Source organism: Diabrotica virgifera, chromosome 1 (assembly GCF_917563875.1).
Source record: "Diabrotica virgifera virgifera chromosome 1, PGI_DIABVI_V3a".
NCBI classification, from domain to species: Eukaryota; Metazoa; Arthropoda; class Insecta; order Coleoptera; family Chrysomelidae; genus Diabrotica; species Diabrotica virgifera.
In genome coordinates, this window is record NC_065443.1 from 207,843,050 (window position 1) to 207,864,238 (window position 21,189).

General features: G+C 34.1%; 1 protein-coding gene across 1 annotated transcript in view; it reads left to right on the plus strand.

The window, feature by feature from the left end:
• LOC114336058 (myrosinase 1) overlaps window positions 1-19,543 on the plus strand; it is an 86,622-nt gene extending 67,079 nt beyond the window's left edge. Inside the window, exons 7-9 of the mRNA XM_050646832.1 lie at window positions 17,046-17,177; window positions 19,210-19,316; window positions 19,375-19,543. Of these exons, the coding sequence (XP_050502789.1) occupies window positions 17,046-17,177; window positions 19,210-19,316; window positions 19,375-19,501 (366 nt within the window). The 3' untranslated portion in view covers window positions 19,502-19,543. The remainder of the gene's footprint in view (window positions 1-17,045; window positions 17,178-19,209; window positions 19,317-19,374) is intronic.
• Window positions 19,544-21,189: the final 1,646 nt, after the last annotated feature.

The following is a 21,189-nucleotide window of genomic DNA, read 5'->3' on the forward strand; positions in this document are numbered from 1 at the left end:
TCATGTAACTAAGATCTTCAGAGTCCTGTGCGATGATCACCTGGTCATCCGCAAAGCACAGCGTGTACAAAGTTGAGTCCGTTAGGGGTATGCCCATATTCGTACATTTTTTCTTCCATTTGTTGAGTGCTGCTTCAAGGTATATTTTGAATAGTGTTGGTGAGATACAGCATCCTTGCCTTAGTCCTTTAGTTACTGTGAATCCAGGTGTTATGAGATTTCCCATTTTAATTCTTGTTGTTTGTTGGTAGTACAACGTTTTTACGGCTTCAACCAATTCTATATTTACATTTGTTTTCTCCAGTGCCTCCCATAATTTAACCAGCGGGACACTATCATACGCTTTTCTAAGGTCTACAAACATCAGATGGACTTCTTGGCCACGAGCAACTTTCTTTTCAATTATCTGAGTAATGGAGAAAACATGATCTATTGTAGATCGACCTGCGCGAAAACCAGCCTGTTCTTCGGCTTCCATATTTTGGTATTCTTCTTCTATTCGATTTTTAATAAGTTTTCCATATATTCTGCTGATACTACTAGTGACTGCAATTCCTCTATAGTTTTCAGGTTTTGATTTATCTCCCTTTTTGTGGATAGTGCTCAGATGTGACTCTTTCCATTCTTTAGGTATTTCATGGTTATTCAAGCATTGCTGGAAAAGTTGTCTTAGCCGCTTAATTAAAACTTTAGGTCCATATTTGATGAGTTCCGGAGCTATATTTCCTGGGCCCGGTGATTTGCCATTCTTCAACTGTTTACATATGGTTTCGACTTCTCTCTCATTTACTCTGATTGGTGATCCTATCAACCTGACGCTTTGTATACCGTTGGATTGTATCTGTTTGAAGGGCTCTCTTGTCTCTGTTAGTAAATCTTCAAAGTATCTTTCCCAAGTTTGTGGTGATATGAACTGAATCATGTCTTTCTTTCTGTCGTTTCTTAAATTTTTTAATAGTTTCCAACTTTCTGAAATTTGGCTTCCCCCTATGTATGTATTTAGCATGGTACACTTTTTTGTCCAGAGTTCGTTTTTCTTTTGATATATTTTTCTCCTGACCCTCGCTTGCATTCTTTTATAATGTATTCTGTCTTCTACGTTTTTTGTGTTCAGATATTTTTGATACAATTCTCTTTTCTTTGTTATTTCCTGCGAAATATCTTGATCCCACCAATACGGTTTTCGATGTACGATTTTTTCATATCGCCCTAGTGCTTCTAAGGCAGCGGCGCGTATACATTCTTTGATGTTTTCGTATGACTGATTCACATTTCTGGTATTATCTTCCGTTTCAATTAGTTTTTCTTCCAGTCTACGTTTATATAGGTTTTTAACACTTTCTTGGTGTAAACTATTCAAATTGTATCGTACTTCTTGGAGCTGTTCATTTGAATTATTACCTTGCTGCGTTTCTTTTTCTATTTTCGGTGGAAATGAAATATCTGAACGTAGGAGATAGTGGTCACTGCCGCAACTTACGTGGCAGAAGTGAGCGTGACTGTTCCCGGGTTAAACTTGTTCATTATTAGTCTAGTGGTCCCGTGGGAAATTCTAGCTCGCCGTGATTTAATGGTGGTATTATAGGTTTTTTGGGTCGCTGAATCCAATGGAAGTGATCTGGAAGCCCAAATATGGTGCGTTTAATTGTTATTAACAAATTATGCTAAAATTAGCTATTTTTCAGGAATCATTAGAAGCCCTGTAAATAAATTGATAGTTTTAAGGTCTTCTCTGGTGTATTTTTGGTCGCTGAATCGAATGCAAATAGTCGCAATTCCTCAAAACATGTTCTTATTTTGTTATTAACAAAATAATTGTTTATTCGACGAAAAGCTCGAAATAATGCGCTATCTACAGGATATATGATCCTATTATCGAAATAATGCGCTACTTACAAATCTTTCAAAGAAAGTTCTAATGGCTACTAATTTGTCAGAACGTCAAGTTCTCAATATTATTCAATCTTATGAATCGCATAATGAACTGGAACCTGTACAACGATATTACACACCGAAAATTATTAGAAATAGCAGATAATAAAAGATACAAATAAACGTAAACAAACTACTTATTTTATAACCGAACCGTATTATAATAATATACAAACAGAGAAATTAAGATGTGTCTTATACAACGTATACTTCTAGACTGAAAAATCAAACTCAAAACTCTACTAACATCGTTTTCACATTCATAATGTAACTCGACACTTTTTCGCAATTTTACGTAAGAGTGTTCGACCTAAAAGGTACGGGGAATCAGCCCGCCCACTTAGACTGCATATGTCCATTTTAACAATAATAAAAATACCATAATTTATAGTTGAATATATTCTAACAAAAATACCTCCGAAAAATTTAGCTAAGAAGCTCGTGATTTGTCTCGTATTTTTGAATCCCTTTCTTGTGTAAAGCTGTCTTGAACATCCTGAATTCTTAACTCATATAGAAGACCAGTTCCTCTACAACGTCATCGAGAAAAAATAACTTCCATGAAGCTAGTGGACCTGTCGTGAAAGTTGCAGTATTTATTTGTAGGACCTTCATAAAATCGTATAATATTATCAGAATTTGTTTTTATGTAGATGCCTATAGTTGTATGTGAACTTTTTAAATAAACTTCTATATGTAAACTTCTTAATTAGTTCATCTTAAGAATAACAATCTTCATTATTATTATCTTCATCATAGTCAAACTGCTCAGATTCTTTATTGTCGCATTCTTCCAGAAAATCTTCTTAGGGTTCTGAATCCAACTTCCTTTTCGTCTAGTGATAATTCGTCGTAAAGTTTTTGTAAGCGTGCGACTTATACTTGGTATATTAGTCTAGTAAAATAAAATTACACTACATGTAAATCAAAATGTAAATTCGTACAGGTTGAAACAAATTTTATATCAAAGTTTAGGTAGGTACAAAAGATATTTTCAAAAAAGTATCCAAATCATACAGGGGGATCATTGTTTAAATAATTAAAAAGGGGTCATTTTTACAAAAAAATACTTTTTTAACGGTTGAGGTCATTCAATTACTAATGGAGATCTATAGGATTATTTTCTACAAAGTTGAAGGGTAAATCTTTTATATAAGACTTACTAAATTAAATTTGACCCCCTATTTATTTAAATAATTTTACATAAATCTTTAAAAACAAATTTGCAAAATATTATTTTTAGCGCTTTAAATAAGCGCTATAAAATACCTTATTTTACAGACTAAGTTGCCCTATGTTACCAGTATTAAGCGAAAAAAAATTAGTCAAAAAATATTTAATATTTTTTGAGATATTGAATTTGTTTATTAAATGTTACTATATTTTCAATTGCAAAAACGCGGTTGTTGCCAAAAACCTATTTACCTGTATTAAATCTTATTATTTTTAGTTTTATGTATATTTTCGATAAATGTATTGATAAATTCAAATTTCAATTAAACTTCCCCCTAAAATGGCATTTGAAAATTATTCAAATTTGTTTATAATTTGTTTTTTTAATACCGTCGCGGGGATTAAATATTTTGAAATGCCGTTTCGATAATTGAGTTCTTGGGAATTTTTCACTAATTAACAAATTTTTTTGTCGTTTTTTCCTCTTCTTTTTTTTTTCTTGGAGTTATATTACTACGGGCCCTTTTAGGGTTAAGTTTCATTAAGCATGTCGACTCTCTAAGTTGTAGATTCTAGACCTAAAAATATTAAGATTTAACTAAAATCTCTTTAATAAAATGTGGCTACTTACTGAGTTACAGGGTGTTTCATTTAAACATTTAAAAATTATTGTTACCAAGTACTTTAAAACTATGTGACGTATCCTTATCATACTTGGGTACTATACAGTCTACTAAATTGTGATAAATAAAAGTTTCCAGCTACTACCAGAGGCGTACGACAGGGGATAGTGAATTATTGACCCTTCCCAAATTCTACGCCACTGAGGGAATTACTATTTTAGCGAAATTTTTTGATTCTCCAATACTTTCTATGTAAATAATATACTCTTTACTGGTAACGATTAAGTCATTAGTTTTCGAGATATTGGACTATTGGAGAATATTCATTCATTCATTTTAAACTTCCAATATCTCTCAAACTGATGACTTTATCGATACCAATAAAGTTATTTACATACAAAGTATTGGAGAATCGAAAAATTTCGCTAAAATAGTAATTCACTCAGTGGCGTAGAATTTGGGAAGGGTCAATCATTCACTATCCCCTGTTGTAAGCCTCTGGCACTAGCTAGAAACGTTTATTAATCACAATTTAGTAGGATGTAAAATAGCCACACTTACTGCCAAGTATGATAAGGATACGTCAAATAGTTTTAAAGTACTTGGTAACAATCATTTTTAAATTTTTAAATAAAACACCCTGTAGCTCAGTAAGTAGCCACATTTTATTTAAGAGATTTTAGTTAAATCTTAATATTTTTAGGTCTAGAATCTGTAACCCTTATAGTAGGGTTATATTTTTTTTGGTACTAAAATTTGATTGATGAAGAGAAAGGAGTAGTGAGAAACGGCTTAACAAGTTAAAATTAGAATGAAGATAACAAATTAATTATGAGGATGAGGATGAGACGTAAAAGCTCAGGAAGTGGAGATCGGCTTATTTTCGTGCTGTTGTTTAGGGGAGAAAGAGATAGTGATAAAGGAAGAAACCAGAAAAATTAAAAAGTAATGAAATACTTAAAAGAAAAGAACTGACCTATGATCAATAAACCAAAGATGGGCGCCAGAAGTAAATGCCTTTTAGAGCCTTTACTTCGTTGATAGAACAGTGTGGGAGACTAGAAAAGAGAGAGAGAGAGATATAGAGAGAGATATATAGAGAGAGAGATATAGAGAGATATATATATAGAGAGAGAGAGATATATAGAGAGAGAGAGAGGGGGGGAAAGAGAGAGAGAGAAAGAGAGAGAGAGAAATAAGGAGAAAGATATAAACAATCCAAATAACTTAATCCTGAAATAAAATATTATATGAACACATATAGTTGAGAGATATCAGGTGCAGGTGAAATGATACAAACCCAGTAGGTATACCTACCTTATTTTTATTGTGTAAAAAAAATACCTAGATATATGTAAAGTAAGATTTTGGTAACTAATGTATATATATATAATGTAAAATTTCTAGCTAAAAATATAAATAATGTATAATAATGTAAAACATTGGCTTGCAAGATGAATATATAATAGTAACATTTAATTAATAATATAAATAATGAATATGAGTAATGTTAAAATTTTGGTTGCCAAGATATAAGCAGATAACGTAAAAGTTTCCGACTATTAAATGATTTCTATGAGTTTACGTTTCTTTCAGATACAAACAATAAAGAGACAGAAAAACAATAGTGAGTGCTAGTCAACAGAACCAGATGATATTCTTCATAATACCGTATTAATATACTTGTATATTATCTACCACAATACCTAAGTTATTATGTAATGAACCCTATAGAGACCAATGCTCTAGGTCTATAAGTACTTATGTTCCCTTACATGCATTGAGATTTAGATGAAAAATTGACAAAATATTATTTGTTGTGTAGACACAACCGATAGTAAAAGATATGATAAGGGAAGTTAAAAAATAATCTAATGCTTAACAACAGATGTAGAATAAATATATAATATATTGCGGAACACAATTCGGTCTATAAATGAGAACATTAATTAAGTACACTTATCTTTGTTCCAATCTAGATGAAATTCCTTCAGCTCTAATTCCAAGTGTTGGCTTATGGACGTGCCGGTTTATCAGACGGTAAGCGGCTCTATGAGTATACACATCTTAGGGAAGATTTACGTTCCAGATAATTAATAGGAATGTTATTCTTAGTGCATTTTCCATATAAGTTGTCTTTGTGGGATATTAAAAGCTTGGTTCTATTTTATAATTCTCTAGGTACGGCAGACGTTCATTTTAGGAATATTATATCTTTACAGATATATTTAGCTTGCTTTGTAATTGCAATTCCAAAATAGATTTATTGAATATCTCCTATTCTTTTATGTATGACATCTGCCGTTTTTTCTCCAACACATATTTGTCTGTATTTGACCTTCTTAAGTCGTTGGTTAGCTAGCACTCATTCTGTTTTCATTTTCCTACCTCGATCGTAAGGTAACTTTTTGTTATTCGATGTTAATTATTACGGTTGTCGGGAGTGGCTACTCGTAAACGTAGCGGAACGCTACATTCCCCCTCCACTCGATATAATTTTCCTTCAGAAAATTATTCTGGCAAAAACCAAAACGAAGTTTATTCTTGGCAGGGTTAGTACTTTAATATGGGTCAGGAGTAGTAGCTCCTAGCAGTTGTAGCTGTAGTTACAGTCACAACCACTCCACAAAGTTAAAGATAGGATTAGTACATCAACTAACTAATCTAATCTAACCTAAAACATTAATTTTGAATTTGGCTCAAAGTGGGTAAACATCCACATTATACCACATATTTACACAAGGGAAATAAAAGGCAACACTTCTCATGCTTCCGAGCATGGAAGAGTGCGGGCAAAAAAGTATGACACACTTGTGTGGATCCAACACAAGAGTGCATCAAGGTAAGTTCCCAAGATTCCGGAACCGGTATGGTTTACGGAGATCGCGAGAAAGGAACTTTTCCTTCCTTAACGTAGACAAGGACTAGTCTGATGATCTGCATCCAGACTTTATTTACGAATGAACCGTATACTAGGTATCTTAAAGTTTACTAATAGTTATTCTTGCTGTACCATTACTTACATCAATTAAACTTATTAAATCGTTCACATTAAAGGCTTAGATTACACGTAACCCCAAATTGTTATCAACGTGAACTAAAGGTACTAGAAAAAAATATTCCTGACTAAAACAAAGTATCCACCCAACTACATAAAGAACCATTAAATTTGGCCTTACTCACTATCGGACTCACTATCGATTTGGATATTAGCACCTAAGTTAATCCAAAGATGAACACAAAATTTATTGTTGACATATTCAACCGAGAGTAACCAGAATATTCTCCACCCGATTCAAAACATGGTATCAAAGATAACTTAAGGTAAGGAAATAGAGATGTAACATAACTCTCTTAGGTAAGATAAGATAAGATAAGATAAAGTGAAGTACGATACGCTAAGTTAAATATATTATATATCCAATGCAGATATAAACCAGGTAGTTAAGAATGCACAGCAAAAAAAAATTGACAAACAAAACAGTTCCACAAATGGATAGCCATTATCGTATCCATCCAAATATGGTTCCGTCAGTATAATTCATAATCCATTCCCGAATTGACTTAATATAATCACAGGTAATAATCATTGAAAGGTAACCTAAAGATAACCTAACTTAATATATGTATCCGATAAATCTATAGCCTAAGGCTACAGCTGATTTCAGTGTACGATATACCAAAACGTTTGATAATCAGTGTATTTTTATACTAACACATATATAAGCATCAACACAAGTAAGTTCTTAACTACAATTTCTCAAAGGTAAAACTAAAATTTAAGAACCAAAATCAAACAATTTCATCTGAAACCGTATATTTATAGATCAGTTCCTAAAATCAATGACAGAAGAGGTCCGAACTGGACTACTATAGTGGACCAATGCGTAAGAAAACGAAAACCAAATATTAGAGTAGTCACTAAACAACAGCTAATGAATGTATTTTCCAAAATTATTGATATAACAACCATCAACGAAATTAATATTAAAGGTATTGGGTTATTGCCTTGTACAAGAAAAAAATCCATTGTATAACTTGATGAAGACTTAATCTATGCTACAGAACCGAAGATGGTCAACGACCATATTCGCCACATAGCGACTCCAGGTAAAAGTACATCCATCACAAAATATAGCATGGATTACGAAATCCGCTAACGATCTAGTCCGGAATTTGATCAACGAATTCGAACCCACGTATTATGCTTAGATACACCTATATACCCATATACAACAAAATTTACTAATAAAAGTGAAAAGACAATATTTAAAAGCAATTTACCTATAACAGTCTAATATTTTGAGAAGTGATAATAATGGAATACCCTGTATAATGCATTTATTACACCAGACAAATGTTATGACATTCCCTGTGCAAACGCTGAGTCCATAATATATGTGAACACTTAACTATCAAGGTAAAATCAAGAGCAGAGGTAAAAATAATAATTACCAAATAGCAAAAATAAGAGTTTTTTTAGGAAACTAGCAAGTTGCAGACTGCGATAAAAGGTTCCAAAATTAATGCAGAACGCAAGTTAATACCTAATCATCCTCTGAGGTCGAGGACTCAGAATCCATGACTGTTTTATCAGGTAGGAGATCTTTGACATGAAAACGACCAATTCGTTTATTGGACGAATTGTCTTTTAGTTCATAGACAAGAGGCGATATGACTTTTAAAACCGTACATTGAATATACTTCTGACAAAATTTCGCCGCTATGGCATCATTTTTACTTGATTTCACAAAATTTCGTTTTAGGACTCGGTCTCCAGGATAAAAACGTAACGGTCTTTTCCTTAAATTATAATATTTCTGGGAACGTAAATAAGAAGATTTCAATCTCTTCCGAATATCGGCAAATACAGGGGGTAGGTTTTGGAGATCCTCTAGTCGATGAAGATTCTCAGAAACTTGTGGTAAAGTAGTTGCATTATCGGAAATTAAACCAAAATAATCGCCTGAGAGAGGAACATTTCGACCAAAGTTAAGATACGCGGGAGAACATTTAGTGACCTCGTGAGTGGAAGTCCTTATGGCTTGGGCAACAGAATGAATGTATTGATCCCACGACCTATGGTCCTCAAATGTATAAGACCTTAAAGCGGTAACAATACTACGATTTACACGTTCTGAGTGGTTCGCTTGAGGGTGATATGCAGCATTATAGAAAATCTTCTGCACCCTATATTTGCACATAAGAGTCTTGAAAGCGTTCGAGATAAATTGGGGCCCATTGTCACAGGAGACAATTTGAGGAACACCAAATACTAAAAATACTTGTTCTTCCAAATACTTAATAATTGCTGGGACTGTGGCTTTCCGAAGAGGGCAAACCAAAGGAAATTTGGTGAAATAGTCCACTACTACGAGACAATAAGTATTTCCTGTATAGCTACGAGGGTATGGATCAATTAAATCGAGAGAAATCATCTGCCAAGGGAAATTAATATTTCTAAAAGAACCCATAAGACCAGCTTGTGGTAAGTTACTTGGTTTACAAGTAGCACAAACTATGCATTTAGAGATGTACCTTTTAATGGATTTGCGCATGCCAGGCCAATAATATAACTCAGCAATACGGTGGTAAATTTTATAGAAACCAAAATGGCCAGCAGTAACTTCGTCATGATACATACGCAAAATATTTTCCCTGTTTGGCGTAGGTACAACTATTTTCCATTCGGTCATATTCGATAATACCTCAACAGGACTTAAAATGTGTTTGTACAGCACATTGTTCTCCACCTTAAAATCGGGATATCTTTGTGGGTCTTGAGTAACCTTATCGACCATATTTTGATACCACGCATCAGGAGTTAATAAAGATATATCTAAAACATTAATATCAAAAACACGAGAAAGAGCATCAGCAACCACTACTCCGGCTGCTTTTCGATGGACAATCTTATACGAATAGGCAGTCAGTTTACATATCCATCGGGAAAGTCTCTGAGAAGGGTTTTTCATGCTGTGAAGCCATACCAAAGAACTATGGTCCGTAATTATCGTGAAATTACGACCCTCTAAATAATAACGAAAAGCTTCTAAACCCTGAATAATAGCTAATAGTTCTTTCTCCGTAGTCGAATAGTTTTTCTGCGCCTTATTCAGTTTCTTACTTGTATAAGCTATTGGGTGTTCAGAGCCATCTTTCACCTGAAATAGCACGCCACCAGAAGCGGTGTTAGAACAATCGGTCATCAGATAAAAATGTTCGTTAAAATTAGGTGAGATCATGACTGGAGCGCTCGTTAGTGCATCTTTAACGCGCCTAAACGCTTCATCGGCCTCAGGAGTCCAAATAATCGTTTGGCCTTTTTTCCTATCCTTCAGAAGATCAGTAAGGGGTGATAGTAAGGTAGAATAAGACGGAACAAACCGACGATAATATCCACACATGCCTAAAATTCTGCGAACTTGGGTGGTAGTTTTTGGGATGGGAAAATCTCTTATAGCGGCGACCTTTTCAGGGTCTGTCCTAAGACCCTGGTTATCAACCATATAGCCTAAAAACTTCAAACTTGGTCGACAAAATTGACATTTATCAAGATTAACCGTTAAATTGGCCTCTTTTAACCGGACAAATAATTTATTCAAAATTTCGATATGAGTAGAAAAATCCGGGGTGACTACCAAGATATCATCAAGATAATAAAACACGTAGGGCTCTAACTGAGGACCTATTACTATATCCATGAGACGACACATAGTTTGGGGAGCAGATACTAACCCAAAAGGCATTGTTACAAATTGAAACAATCCTTTACCATTGACGGCAAAAGCGGTATATTTCCTACTTTCAGTACTAAGAGGTATTTGTAAAAAAGCTTTTGAAAGATTTATAGACGATATGAACTTCGAGTTTTGAATTTTGCTCAAGATAATATCAATTCGAGGGATCGGGTAAGCATCCCGATTTACTGTGATGCTGTTTAACTTACGTCCATCAAAACAGACCCTAAATGATCCATTCTTTTTTTTCGTGAGCCATAATGGACTACTATAGGAAGAGGTAGACGGTTCGATGATATTAAGTTTAAGCATTTCATCAATCTCTTGGTCTAAATCTTTTTGCCACGCTTGGGGTATCGGATATTGGTATTGCCTAAATGGTGTGGGATTATTCACTTCAATAGAATGGGAAAGCAAGGTAGTACGGCCTAACTTATCCGTAGAGGAGATAGAATTAAACTTGGAGATAGTTTCTTGTAACTGATTTTGTTCCTCATTTGATAAACTAGAAAAATCTTGTACGGCATTCAAGCTCGAAATATTAAATGAAGATATAGACATATAAAAATCAGAGCAGTTAAGTGTGCTATTAAAAACATTAAGAAAGTCCATTCCAAGGATAACTGAATTTTGCACTGAGGGGATAACATAAAAAGTAACATTTCTGCGTATATTCGCTACAGAGACTTCTGTTACGAATTTTCCCGTGATGGGTTGTACAGTGCCATCAGCAGTCGATACTTGAAGAGAAGAAATCGGGTTAACTTTGACTTTATCGTTGTCTATTAAACGAAGAGATAAAGAACCTAGTAAAGATATGTTTGAACCACTGTCTAGAAGTGCTAAACAAGATTGACCTAATACTTCGATAGGGAGATACGGACGATTATCGTTATGTTTCCTAACTAATAGAGAATTTAAATCTAAGGTTGTTTTATCAATCACTATGGTGTTGCCAGAAAATTGAGATAAAGGTAGACAGGTATCTCCTTCCTTAATTTTTCTGGAAGAAGAAGGTAAAGGTAACGGAATTAACGCAGAGTTAAGTTCTTGCTCGAGACAAGGAGATGGGAGATTTAATGAAGATACTGAGAAAGAAACACTATCATTATCTGATTCGACATTAAAGGGTGTCTGCTTCAGATAACTTAATCTTGAGATAGGTTGTTGTTTGAAGTTGTTGTCTTTTTGGACGAAATACCTTTCCCTTTTCGACTGGTAGAAGGTACGGGAGGGCTTGACGTGTTGAGTCCTGTATTGTTTATGGAAGTTACGGAATTCCCTGATGGAGAGACTGTCAGAGGAGGGCTCAGGGTACAATCCTCTAAACGACCGTTTCCCTGACAATTCCTACACCTGGGTTTAGTGGTATTTTCAAGGCTACACCCAAAACAAAAGGGACGCAATCTGGGGTTTGGGCATGCAGAGAAGGCATGTCCCTGAGTATAACAATTCCAACATAAGATCGTGGAGGTAACGGTAGATACATTGTGTTTCGGTACTTTATTTTGCCATGATCGATTTCGTGAAAAGGAATTCTGACTAGAAGACGGGAAAGGACGAGACGAAACTACAGTTGAGGGTTGATTAGACCAAGAAAATGTTTCTTCTAACCGCTTACATTTTTCCGTAAGTTCGTCGATACTACGGATTTCTACAAGAGCTAGTTGAGAGTGATATGAGGGTAACAAAGATTTCATGATGATTCTTACCTTTTCGGATTCCGTGAGAGGAATGTCAAGACGACTACACAACCCAAGGATGTTGTTGATAAACATAGTAACGGGTTCATTCTGGAGTTGTTTCCGCTTTTTAATGTCATCCAAAAGATCATCTTGGTAGGAATATGGTAGGAAATCAGCTTTAAGTTTTTGCACCAGATCTTTCCAGCAAGAAAGGTTAGAGCGATTATGCATAAACCAAGTGAACGCAGGACCGGTAAACAACTCAGCGGAGGCTGCAAATAAGTCATCCTCTGGAATACATCTAGAGATTCGCAAACATTCAACTTTCTCTAAGAAAGCGACAACAGTATCACGATCACCTTTACCAGAAAAAGAAATACCCCATTTATGAACTTGGGCAGATTTAGAAAATGGGAAGGGTGACGCATTGTGTATGGGTGCATTTGGAGTGGAGGTAGCAGCTGGGTTTCCCCGAGCATCGAGGTCACCTTCAATATCCAAGATTTTGACTGCGACGGTTTTCTGGTATAATTCCTGTTCATCGGTATCACACTCTAAGCGACTTACTCGTTCAGATAAATGAGCTACTCTAGACGACAATCTAGCAAAGGTAGGATCCAGTATTGTACCCCTGAATATCCCGATTTTCTGGGTAAGGTCTTTCAGTGTGTCCTCAATCTCCTCCTTATGTTTGTCAAAGGGAATACAGGAGGAAGAAATTTGCCGAAAACTCCTATTTTTCTTCTCCTGTCGCAGAGCTCCACGCAATATTTTGCGTTTAGCCTCGACGGTAGGATATTCAGTAACATCAATACTTCGGATTTTAAGCTCGTAATCTAACTCTTTTACCAGTAAATGATCAACTTTAAAAGTGGACATTTTAAAAAAGAAACTTTCAGTATCAAGACAAAACACCCCAATGAAGGTTAGATAGATAAACTCAATAAAAAAAAATTTTACAACTGGCACAAAGCCCGCAAATTTAATCGCATACAGTAATCTAAAATTGAGATAGAAATCAGAACCTAATAAACATATACCTATAACCCAAAATATATAATTGTGTGGATACAAGTGCCAGTACAGGATATCATAATAATTATAAGATACCAAAAAATATGTAACGTATAAAAATGTAAAAATTCAGTTTATTAAATATTAACGTCACCTTCAATAAACATTTATATATTACCTTTTAACTTATGTTCGTATACCACCCAACAATTCATGCTATATCCTCAATTCTAAAATAATTTCCCTTACACCTGTATACTCTCTCAAAAAAAACAAAATGATACACTGCTACTATCAACTTTTTCTTTTTTTTTTTTCCAAAACAACAACAAACTGTAAGTGATAATTCGCAATAACCAAATTGAATAAGAGAATGTAGTGTAACTAACACTAAATCACCACCTAAATGAAAACAACGGCTCCACGATGGGCTCGCCACTTTGTAACCCTTATAGTAGGGTTATATTTTTTTTGGTACTAAAATTTGATTGATGAAGAGAAAGGAGTAGTGAGAAACGGCTTAACAAGTTAAAATTAGAATGAAGATAACAAATTAATTATGAGGATGAGGATGAGACGTAAAAGCTCAGGAAGTGGAGATCGGCTTATTTTCGTGCTGTTGTTTAGGGGAGAAAGAGATAGTGATAAAGGAAGAAACCAGAAAAATTAAAAAGTAATGAAATACTTAAAAGAAAAGAACTGACCTATGATCAATAAACCAAAGATGGGCGCCAGAAGTAAATGCCTTTTAGAGCCTTTACTTCGTTGATAGAACAGTGTGGGAGACTAGAAAAGAGAGAGAGAGAGAGATATAGAGAGAGAGATATATAGAGAGAGAGATATAGAGAGATATATATAGAGAGAGAGAGAGATATAGAGAGAGAGAGAGAGAGGGGGAAAGAGAGAGAGAGAAAGAGAGAGAAATAAGGAGAAAGATATAAACAATCCAAATAACTTAATCCTGAAATAAAATATTATATGAACACATATAGTTGAGAGATATCAGGTGCAGGTGAAATGATACAAACCCAATAGGTATACCTTATTTTTATTGTGTAAAAAAAATACCTAGATATATGTAAAGTAAGATTTTGGTAACTAATGTATATATATATAATGTAAAATTTCTAGCTAAAAATATAAATAATGTATAATAATGTAAAACATTGGCTTGCAAGATGAATATATAATAGTAACATTTAATTAATAATATAAATAATGAATATGAGTAATGTTAAAATTTTGGTTGCCAAGATATAAGCAGATAACGTAAAAGTTTCCGACTATTAAATGATTTCTATGAGTTTACGTTTCTTTCAGATACAAACAATAAAGAGACAGAAAAACAATAGTGAGTGCTAGTCAACAGAACCAGATGATATTCTTCATAATACCGTATTAATATACTTGTATATTATCTACCACAATACCTAAGTTATTATGTAATGAACCCTATAGAGACCAATGCTCTAGGTCTATAAGTACTTATGTTCCCTTACATGCATTGAGATTTAGATGAAAAATTGACAAAATATTATTTGTTGTGTAGACACAACCGATAGTAAAAGATATGATAAGGGAAGTTAAAAAATAATCTAATGCTTAACAACAAATGTAGAATAAATATATAATATATTGCGGAACACAATTCGGTCTATAAATGAGAACATTAATTAAGTACACTTATCTTTGTTCCAATCTAGATGAAATTCCTTCAGCTCTAATTCCAAGTGTTGGCTTATGGACGTGCCGGTTTATCAGACGGTAAGCGGCTCTATGAGTATACACATCTTAGGGAAGATTTACGTTCCAGATAATTAATAGGAATGTTATTCTTAGTGCATTTTCCATATAAGTTGTCTTTGTGGGATATTAAAAGCTTGGTTCTATTTTATAATTCTCTAGGTACGGCAGACGTTCATTTTAGGAATATTATATCTTTACAGATATATTTAGCTTGCTTTGTAATTGCAATTCCAAAATAGATTTATTGAATATCTCCTATTCTTTTATGTATGACATCTGCCGTTTTTTCTCCAACACATATTTGTCTGTATTTGACCTTCTTAAGTCGTTGGTTAGCTAGCACTCATTCTGTTTTCATTTTCCTACCTCGATCGTAAGGTAACTTTTTGTTATTCGATGTTAATTATTACGGTTGTCGGGAGTGGCTACTCGTAAACGTAGCGGAACGCTACAAATCTACAACTCAGAGATTCGACATTCTTAATAAAATTTAACCCTAAAAGGGCCCGTAGTAATATAACTCCAAGAAAAAAAGAAGAAGAAAAAAACGACAAAAAAATTTTGTTAATTAATAAAAAATTCCCAGGAAGGCGATTATCAAAACGTCATTTCAAAATACTTAATCCCCGCGACGTTATTAAAAAAACAAGTTATAAACATATTTGAATAATTTTCAAATGCCATTTTAGGGGGGAGTTTAATTGAAATTTGAATTTATCAATACATTTATCGAAAATATACCTAAAAATAAAAATAATGAGATCTTAAGCAGGTGAATATTTCTTTGGCAACAACCGCATTTTTGCAATTGAAAATATAGTAACATTTAATAAACAAATTCAATATTTTAAAAAATATTAAATATTTTTTGACCTATTTTTTTTCCTTAATACTGGTAACATATCGCAACTTTGTCTGTAAAATAAGATATTTTATAGTGCTTATTTAAAACGCTAAAAATAATTTTTTGCAAATTTGTTTTTAAAGTTTTATATACAATTAATTAAATAAATAGGGGGTCAAATTTAATTCAGTAAATCTTATGTGAAAGATTTACCCTTTAACTTTGCAGGAAAATACCCCATAGACCTTCATTAATAAGTGAATTACCTCAGCAGTTTAAAAAGTATTTTCTTGCAAAAATGACCCCTTTTTAATTATTTAAACAATCATCCCCTTGTATGATTTGCATACTTTCTTGAAAATATCTTTTGTACCCACCTAAACTTTGATATAAAATTTGTTTTAACCTGTACGAATTTACATATTGACTTTTTTATTTTATTATGCTATATATCCATTATCCTGAAATAATATTTTTCATTATAATTAAAATAATTCTCTGATGTTTGGGGTAAAGGACTTAATACAGAATTTCACAACAATAATATTTTGATGCCATCTGGACCAAAAAATCGGCTATTTTTATTACGGCGAAGAACTGGAGTGAAAGACATCATAAAGCGCATTACAAAGTTGAAGTGGAAATGGTCAGGACACGTCGCAAGGCAGAGAGACAACAGATGGACAAGGAAGATCTTAGAGTAGCGGCCAAGAGCGGACAAACGAAGTCGTGGAAGACCACCTACAAGATGGACCGACGATATTAAGAGAATAGCGACAAACTGGATTGCAGCTGCCCAGGACAGAGAAGGGTGGAGACATCTTGAGGAGGCCTATGTCCGACAGTGGACAAATTTGGCTGTGTGATGATGATGATGACGGTTTAAGTCTACAACAGTTGTAGTTGCACAATAATGTTTTAATGCCTTTTGGGCCAAAAAAATCGGTTCATTTTACTGGTACAGTCTCTTCACCTTTGTCTAATGCCATATATCTCTCTCTCTTTCTTTCTCTCTCTCTCTCTCTCTCTCTCTCTCTCTCTCTCTCTCTCTCTTTCTATCTCTCTCTACACACACATATCACAGACGATTAGCCGGTGAGACAAAAAAGGTGGCCACGGACACATAAGCATAACAACCTATTAGAAATATTCCGTCTCAGGGAGGCGCAATATTTTATTTTTTATTTACATCCGTAGATATCCGTGTTAACAACTGTCTATTAGCACTGCCTAATACTGATGCCCAATCTTCATCTATTATTTGTCTCACTTAGACCACTTTTTATAGGTAGTCCCATGGAGTGCAAGATATTTAGTCAATTGGATCAAGGACAAATATAATAATCCAGGAATTATAGTAACAGAAAATGGTTATCCTTCTTATGGCGATAAAGATGATAGAAGAATCTACTATATTAGAGTAAGTTATCAAGACAAACCTTATTTTTCTTCTTCTTCTCTTCATTTGAATGGCCTTAGCTGCCAGGGCTATCCGGCCAGGATCCGTGAATATAAACTTGAATATTCAAGAGCCGTACCTAGTATATCTGGGCTTAAGCTCATAGCTCCTGAATCTGAAATAATTAAGAGATAAAAACAATTTGTAATTGTTTATAAGCTCCATAACTATACTAAATTCACAATCAAGATGCAGTAGAAATAAACACACTAAGACACTTTAATGTTACGAGCAGTACTTCTTAATCATGATTTACAATATATAAACATTCTAAATCATGATTTGGATTGGTAAAATGCATGTACATTGTACAATTATGCACATTGTACAAATGCAATTATGATTCGGGAGTGATCCTCGTAACATTTGACGTGTCTTGGTTTGTTTATTTCTACTGCATCTTGATTGTGATTTTAGCATAAAGTTCTACTATTAATAGTCTAGTCCTATCACTCAAAACCGCACTAAGCACATGCATTACAAGCAAGCATAAAGTCTAAAACTTTTAAGCAAGCTACACACGAGTCGTTGTTGGTGTTAAAAACTTTTGCACTGCGATTACTGTCTTTGAGTTTAAAAATTAACACATCAGTTAATGTCGGATCACCTTCTAGCTCCCTTCTAAACAACTGGGACTATCTTTTTAACCTAGTACATTCCAATAAAACATTTTGTAAAGTTCCTAAACTGCCACATAAACACTGATTTGAATTATTCACTACCTCCAATCTAAATAAATGTACAGGAACACTACAATGTCCACTCCTCATACGACACATATGTGTCATTCTACCTCTCCCCATGTTGGGAAATTTTGTAATTTTTATATGGAACGGTAACTTGTGAGCAATAACTAATTCCTTTTGCCTGTCCTATTTGTTGGAATCGATTTTCCCAATCAATCCATAGGTTTTCATATATCAAATAAAACAGAAAAAAACTTTTAAGAAAACATGTTGTTTATTTCAAAGAAGGTTACTTATCAGACCGTCTATAATTTATAGTAATAAATACTATACAGTGTGTCAATTTGAAACGGTGCCACCCTCTATAATTCGGTCCATATAGCAAATCTAAAAATATGCAAAAAACTTGAAATTAATTTGTGAGGGGGACATTTTGTAGACCAGCTTTCAACTAAATTACGTCAACCCTTTTGCTGGGGCAGACAAAACCCCAAAATCGTTAATAGGGGTTGAGTGATACCTTATTTCAAAGCCCGTTACACTACCTTTACAAAAATATTTTGATATTTTGATTTTGGTTTTACTGAATTTTCTAAAAAGTACTGACAAAAAATATAATGTATGTGGTTTTTCTGAAAAGGTAGTTGAACGACATGTTGTAGACCAGTTATCAACTAAATTACATCAACCCTCTAGCGGCAGCGGACTCGGACACAACTCCCAAAATCTTTAATAGAACGAAGAGTTAGTTGTGTGATACCTCATTGTAAAGGCCATTCAACTACCTTTCAAAAAATACCACAAAGATTATATGTCCTTTCAGTACTTTTTAAAAAACCAAATAAAAAAGATATTGAGTGTGGAGTTCAGAACACCTTTTTTTAATATTGGAGTAGCTATATTGAGTATTTTTTGGAGATTTTTTGGAAAAATCGAGTAAAATCGTAAAGATATTAAGTATCAAGTTCTGAACTCCGGAGTATTGAGTCCAAGATTTTTCCAAAATTACTGAAAAGGAATATAATGTATCATTGTTAAGGTATCACTCAACCCTCTTTTCATTAAAGATTTTGGGGGTTGTGTCCGCCTCCGCTAGAGGGTTGATGTAATTTAATTGAAAATTGGTCTACAAAATGTCTCCCTCACAAATAACTTTGCCGTGCTTTTGGATATTTTTAGATTTTCTATAAGGACGGACCAAATTATAGAGGGCGGTGTCACGCTCTCCAATTTTTAAATTGACACACTGTATATAAGAGAGTAAAAAAGAAATAAGTTATTCTGTTACATATTTTACCGCATTTTAGGGTTATTTAAGTGCTTTGAGAGACGCCATGGAAAAGGACAATGTCAGCATCTTGGGCTACACTGTATGGAGTATTATGGATAATTTTGAGTGGACTTCGGGTTACGGGTAAGTAAAATAATTTGCTTGGGTAGAAATCTAGAAACTAATCCATAATTTATTATAGCCAAAAGTTTGGACTCTATGAAGTAGATTTTAGTTCTTCAAACAGAACAAGAACACCCAGACCATCTGCAATGTTTTACAAGAATGTTATAGCCACAAGATGTCTGGTAGAAACATGTGATGACTAAACTTTTAATTAATTTTGTATTAATAAATATCATTTATGAATAGATTTTATTTTATTTTATATTTCCTCAGTCATTCTGGCAAGCGGGTCTGGTGAGCAAAGCGGTAACTTCAATGTGAGTAGTCTAGTACAGTGGTCGGCAACCTCTTCAATGTGTTGAGCTACTTTGTTAATTTTAAAATAAACAGCGAGCTACCCACACGGAAGCCACGTAACGCAACGTAAATGAAATAATCCACAGTTAATTGATCATTATATGTATTTATTTTACTATTTAACTGGTAATACATAATACATAGGTACTAATAATGAACTAATAACAAAATAACTAATATTACTAGTATACATCGTCCAATTTACTTACCGTTGCACGTCATCCGCGCCAGAGTCTGTGACACGATACTAGCACGAAATATCTAGGCGGTAGGTGTGTTCCCCTTTAGAATCATTTTGATTCTAAAAAAGAACACACCCACCGCCTAAATATTTCGTGTTGGTATCGTGTCACAGCCTATGGCGCGGATGACGTGCAACGGTAAGTAAATTGGACGAGGTATACGTACTTGTTCATAGCTACATTCCTACCTATCAAACGAAGGTGTTTGAAAAATAAACACAAACTTTTATCCAGCCACAACGGCATGTCACGTATGATTTAAAAATAGTTAATAATAACAACAAAGAAGTAACGCACTATCATAAACATAAACATTGAAAAATAAAAAAGCACGTTCAATGAGAAGGCTGACACTCAGACTCATCACACTCAATTATCCAAATGTTCATCTGTAAGTAGATTGCGATATTTGTTCTTAATAAACTTCATATTGGAAAAAGAAGATTCACACAAATAGGTTGAACTGAATAATGCTTTCACTTTCAAGGCAACACGGCATAGAACTGAATATGTGTCTTTACTTACAATAGGCCAGATACATTCAGTACTTGAGACTAACGATTTTAAGGCTAAATCATTTTGAAACTCAATGACTTCCATTTCTGTTGCAGCGATGTCTTCGCCAAAGTTCTGCATAACACAAGCTGCAAACTGTTGGATATCAATTTCCATAAAGGTGAAACAACAAACTGCGCTACTAAAGCCATTTCATTGAAATCCTTAAAACGATTTTTGAAGTTACTCTTCAGGGTAGAAATTATTCAGGGTAGAAAGAATAGGAAAATGCTTGGGATCGCTGTTAATTAGGTTTTGTTCCCAGCTTTTTGATAAATGCTTTTATACCAGAAATCATTTCCGCTAGTTCTTTGTCTCTCCCCTGAAGCTGCAAATTAAGTTCGTTTAATTTCTCTGTAATGTCCACGAGAAAACCAAAATCTCTAAGCCAGATTGAATTTTCTAGTTCCGGAGTCGGTTCATCGCGTTGTTTGAAAAATTGAACTATGCCAGATAGGACATCATTAAAACGTTTCAGCACCCGTCCTCTACTTAACCATCGGACTTCAGAGTGAAGGAGTAGGTCCCCGTATTGACAGTCAACTTCATCGGCCAAGGTTCTGAATAATCTTCTTTGTAACGCTTGAGCTCTAATCTTGTTCACAATTTTTACCACCAGTTTCATAACGTTGCTTAGTTTCAGGAAATTTCCACATAGTGCTTGCTGATGGATAATGCAGTGGTAACAGAGAAATTGGGAAAAGTTTCATCTTTACGACATAACGCCACCAGACCCT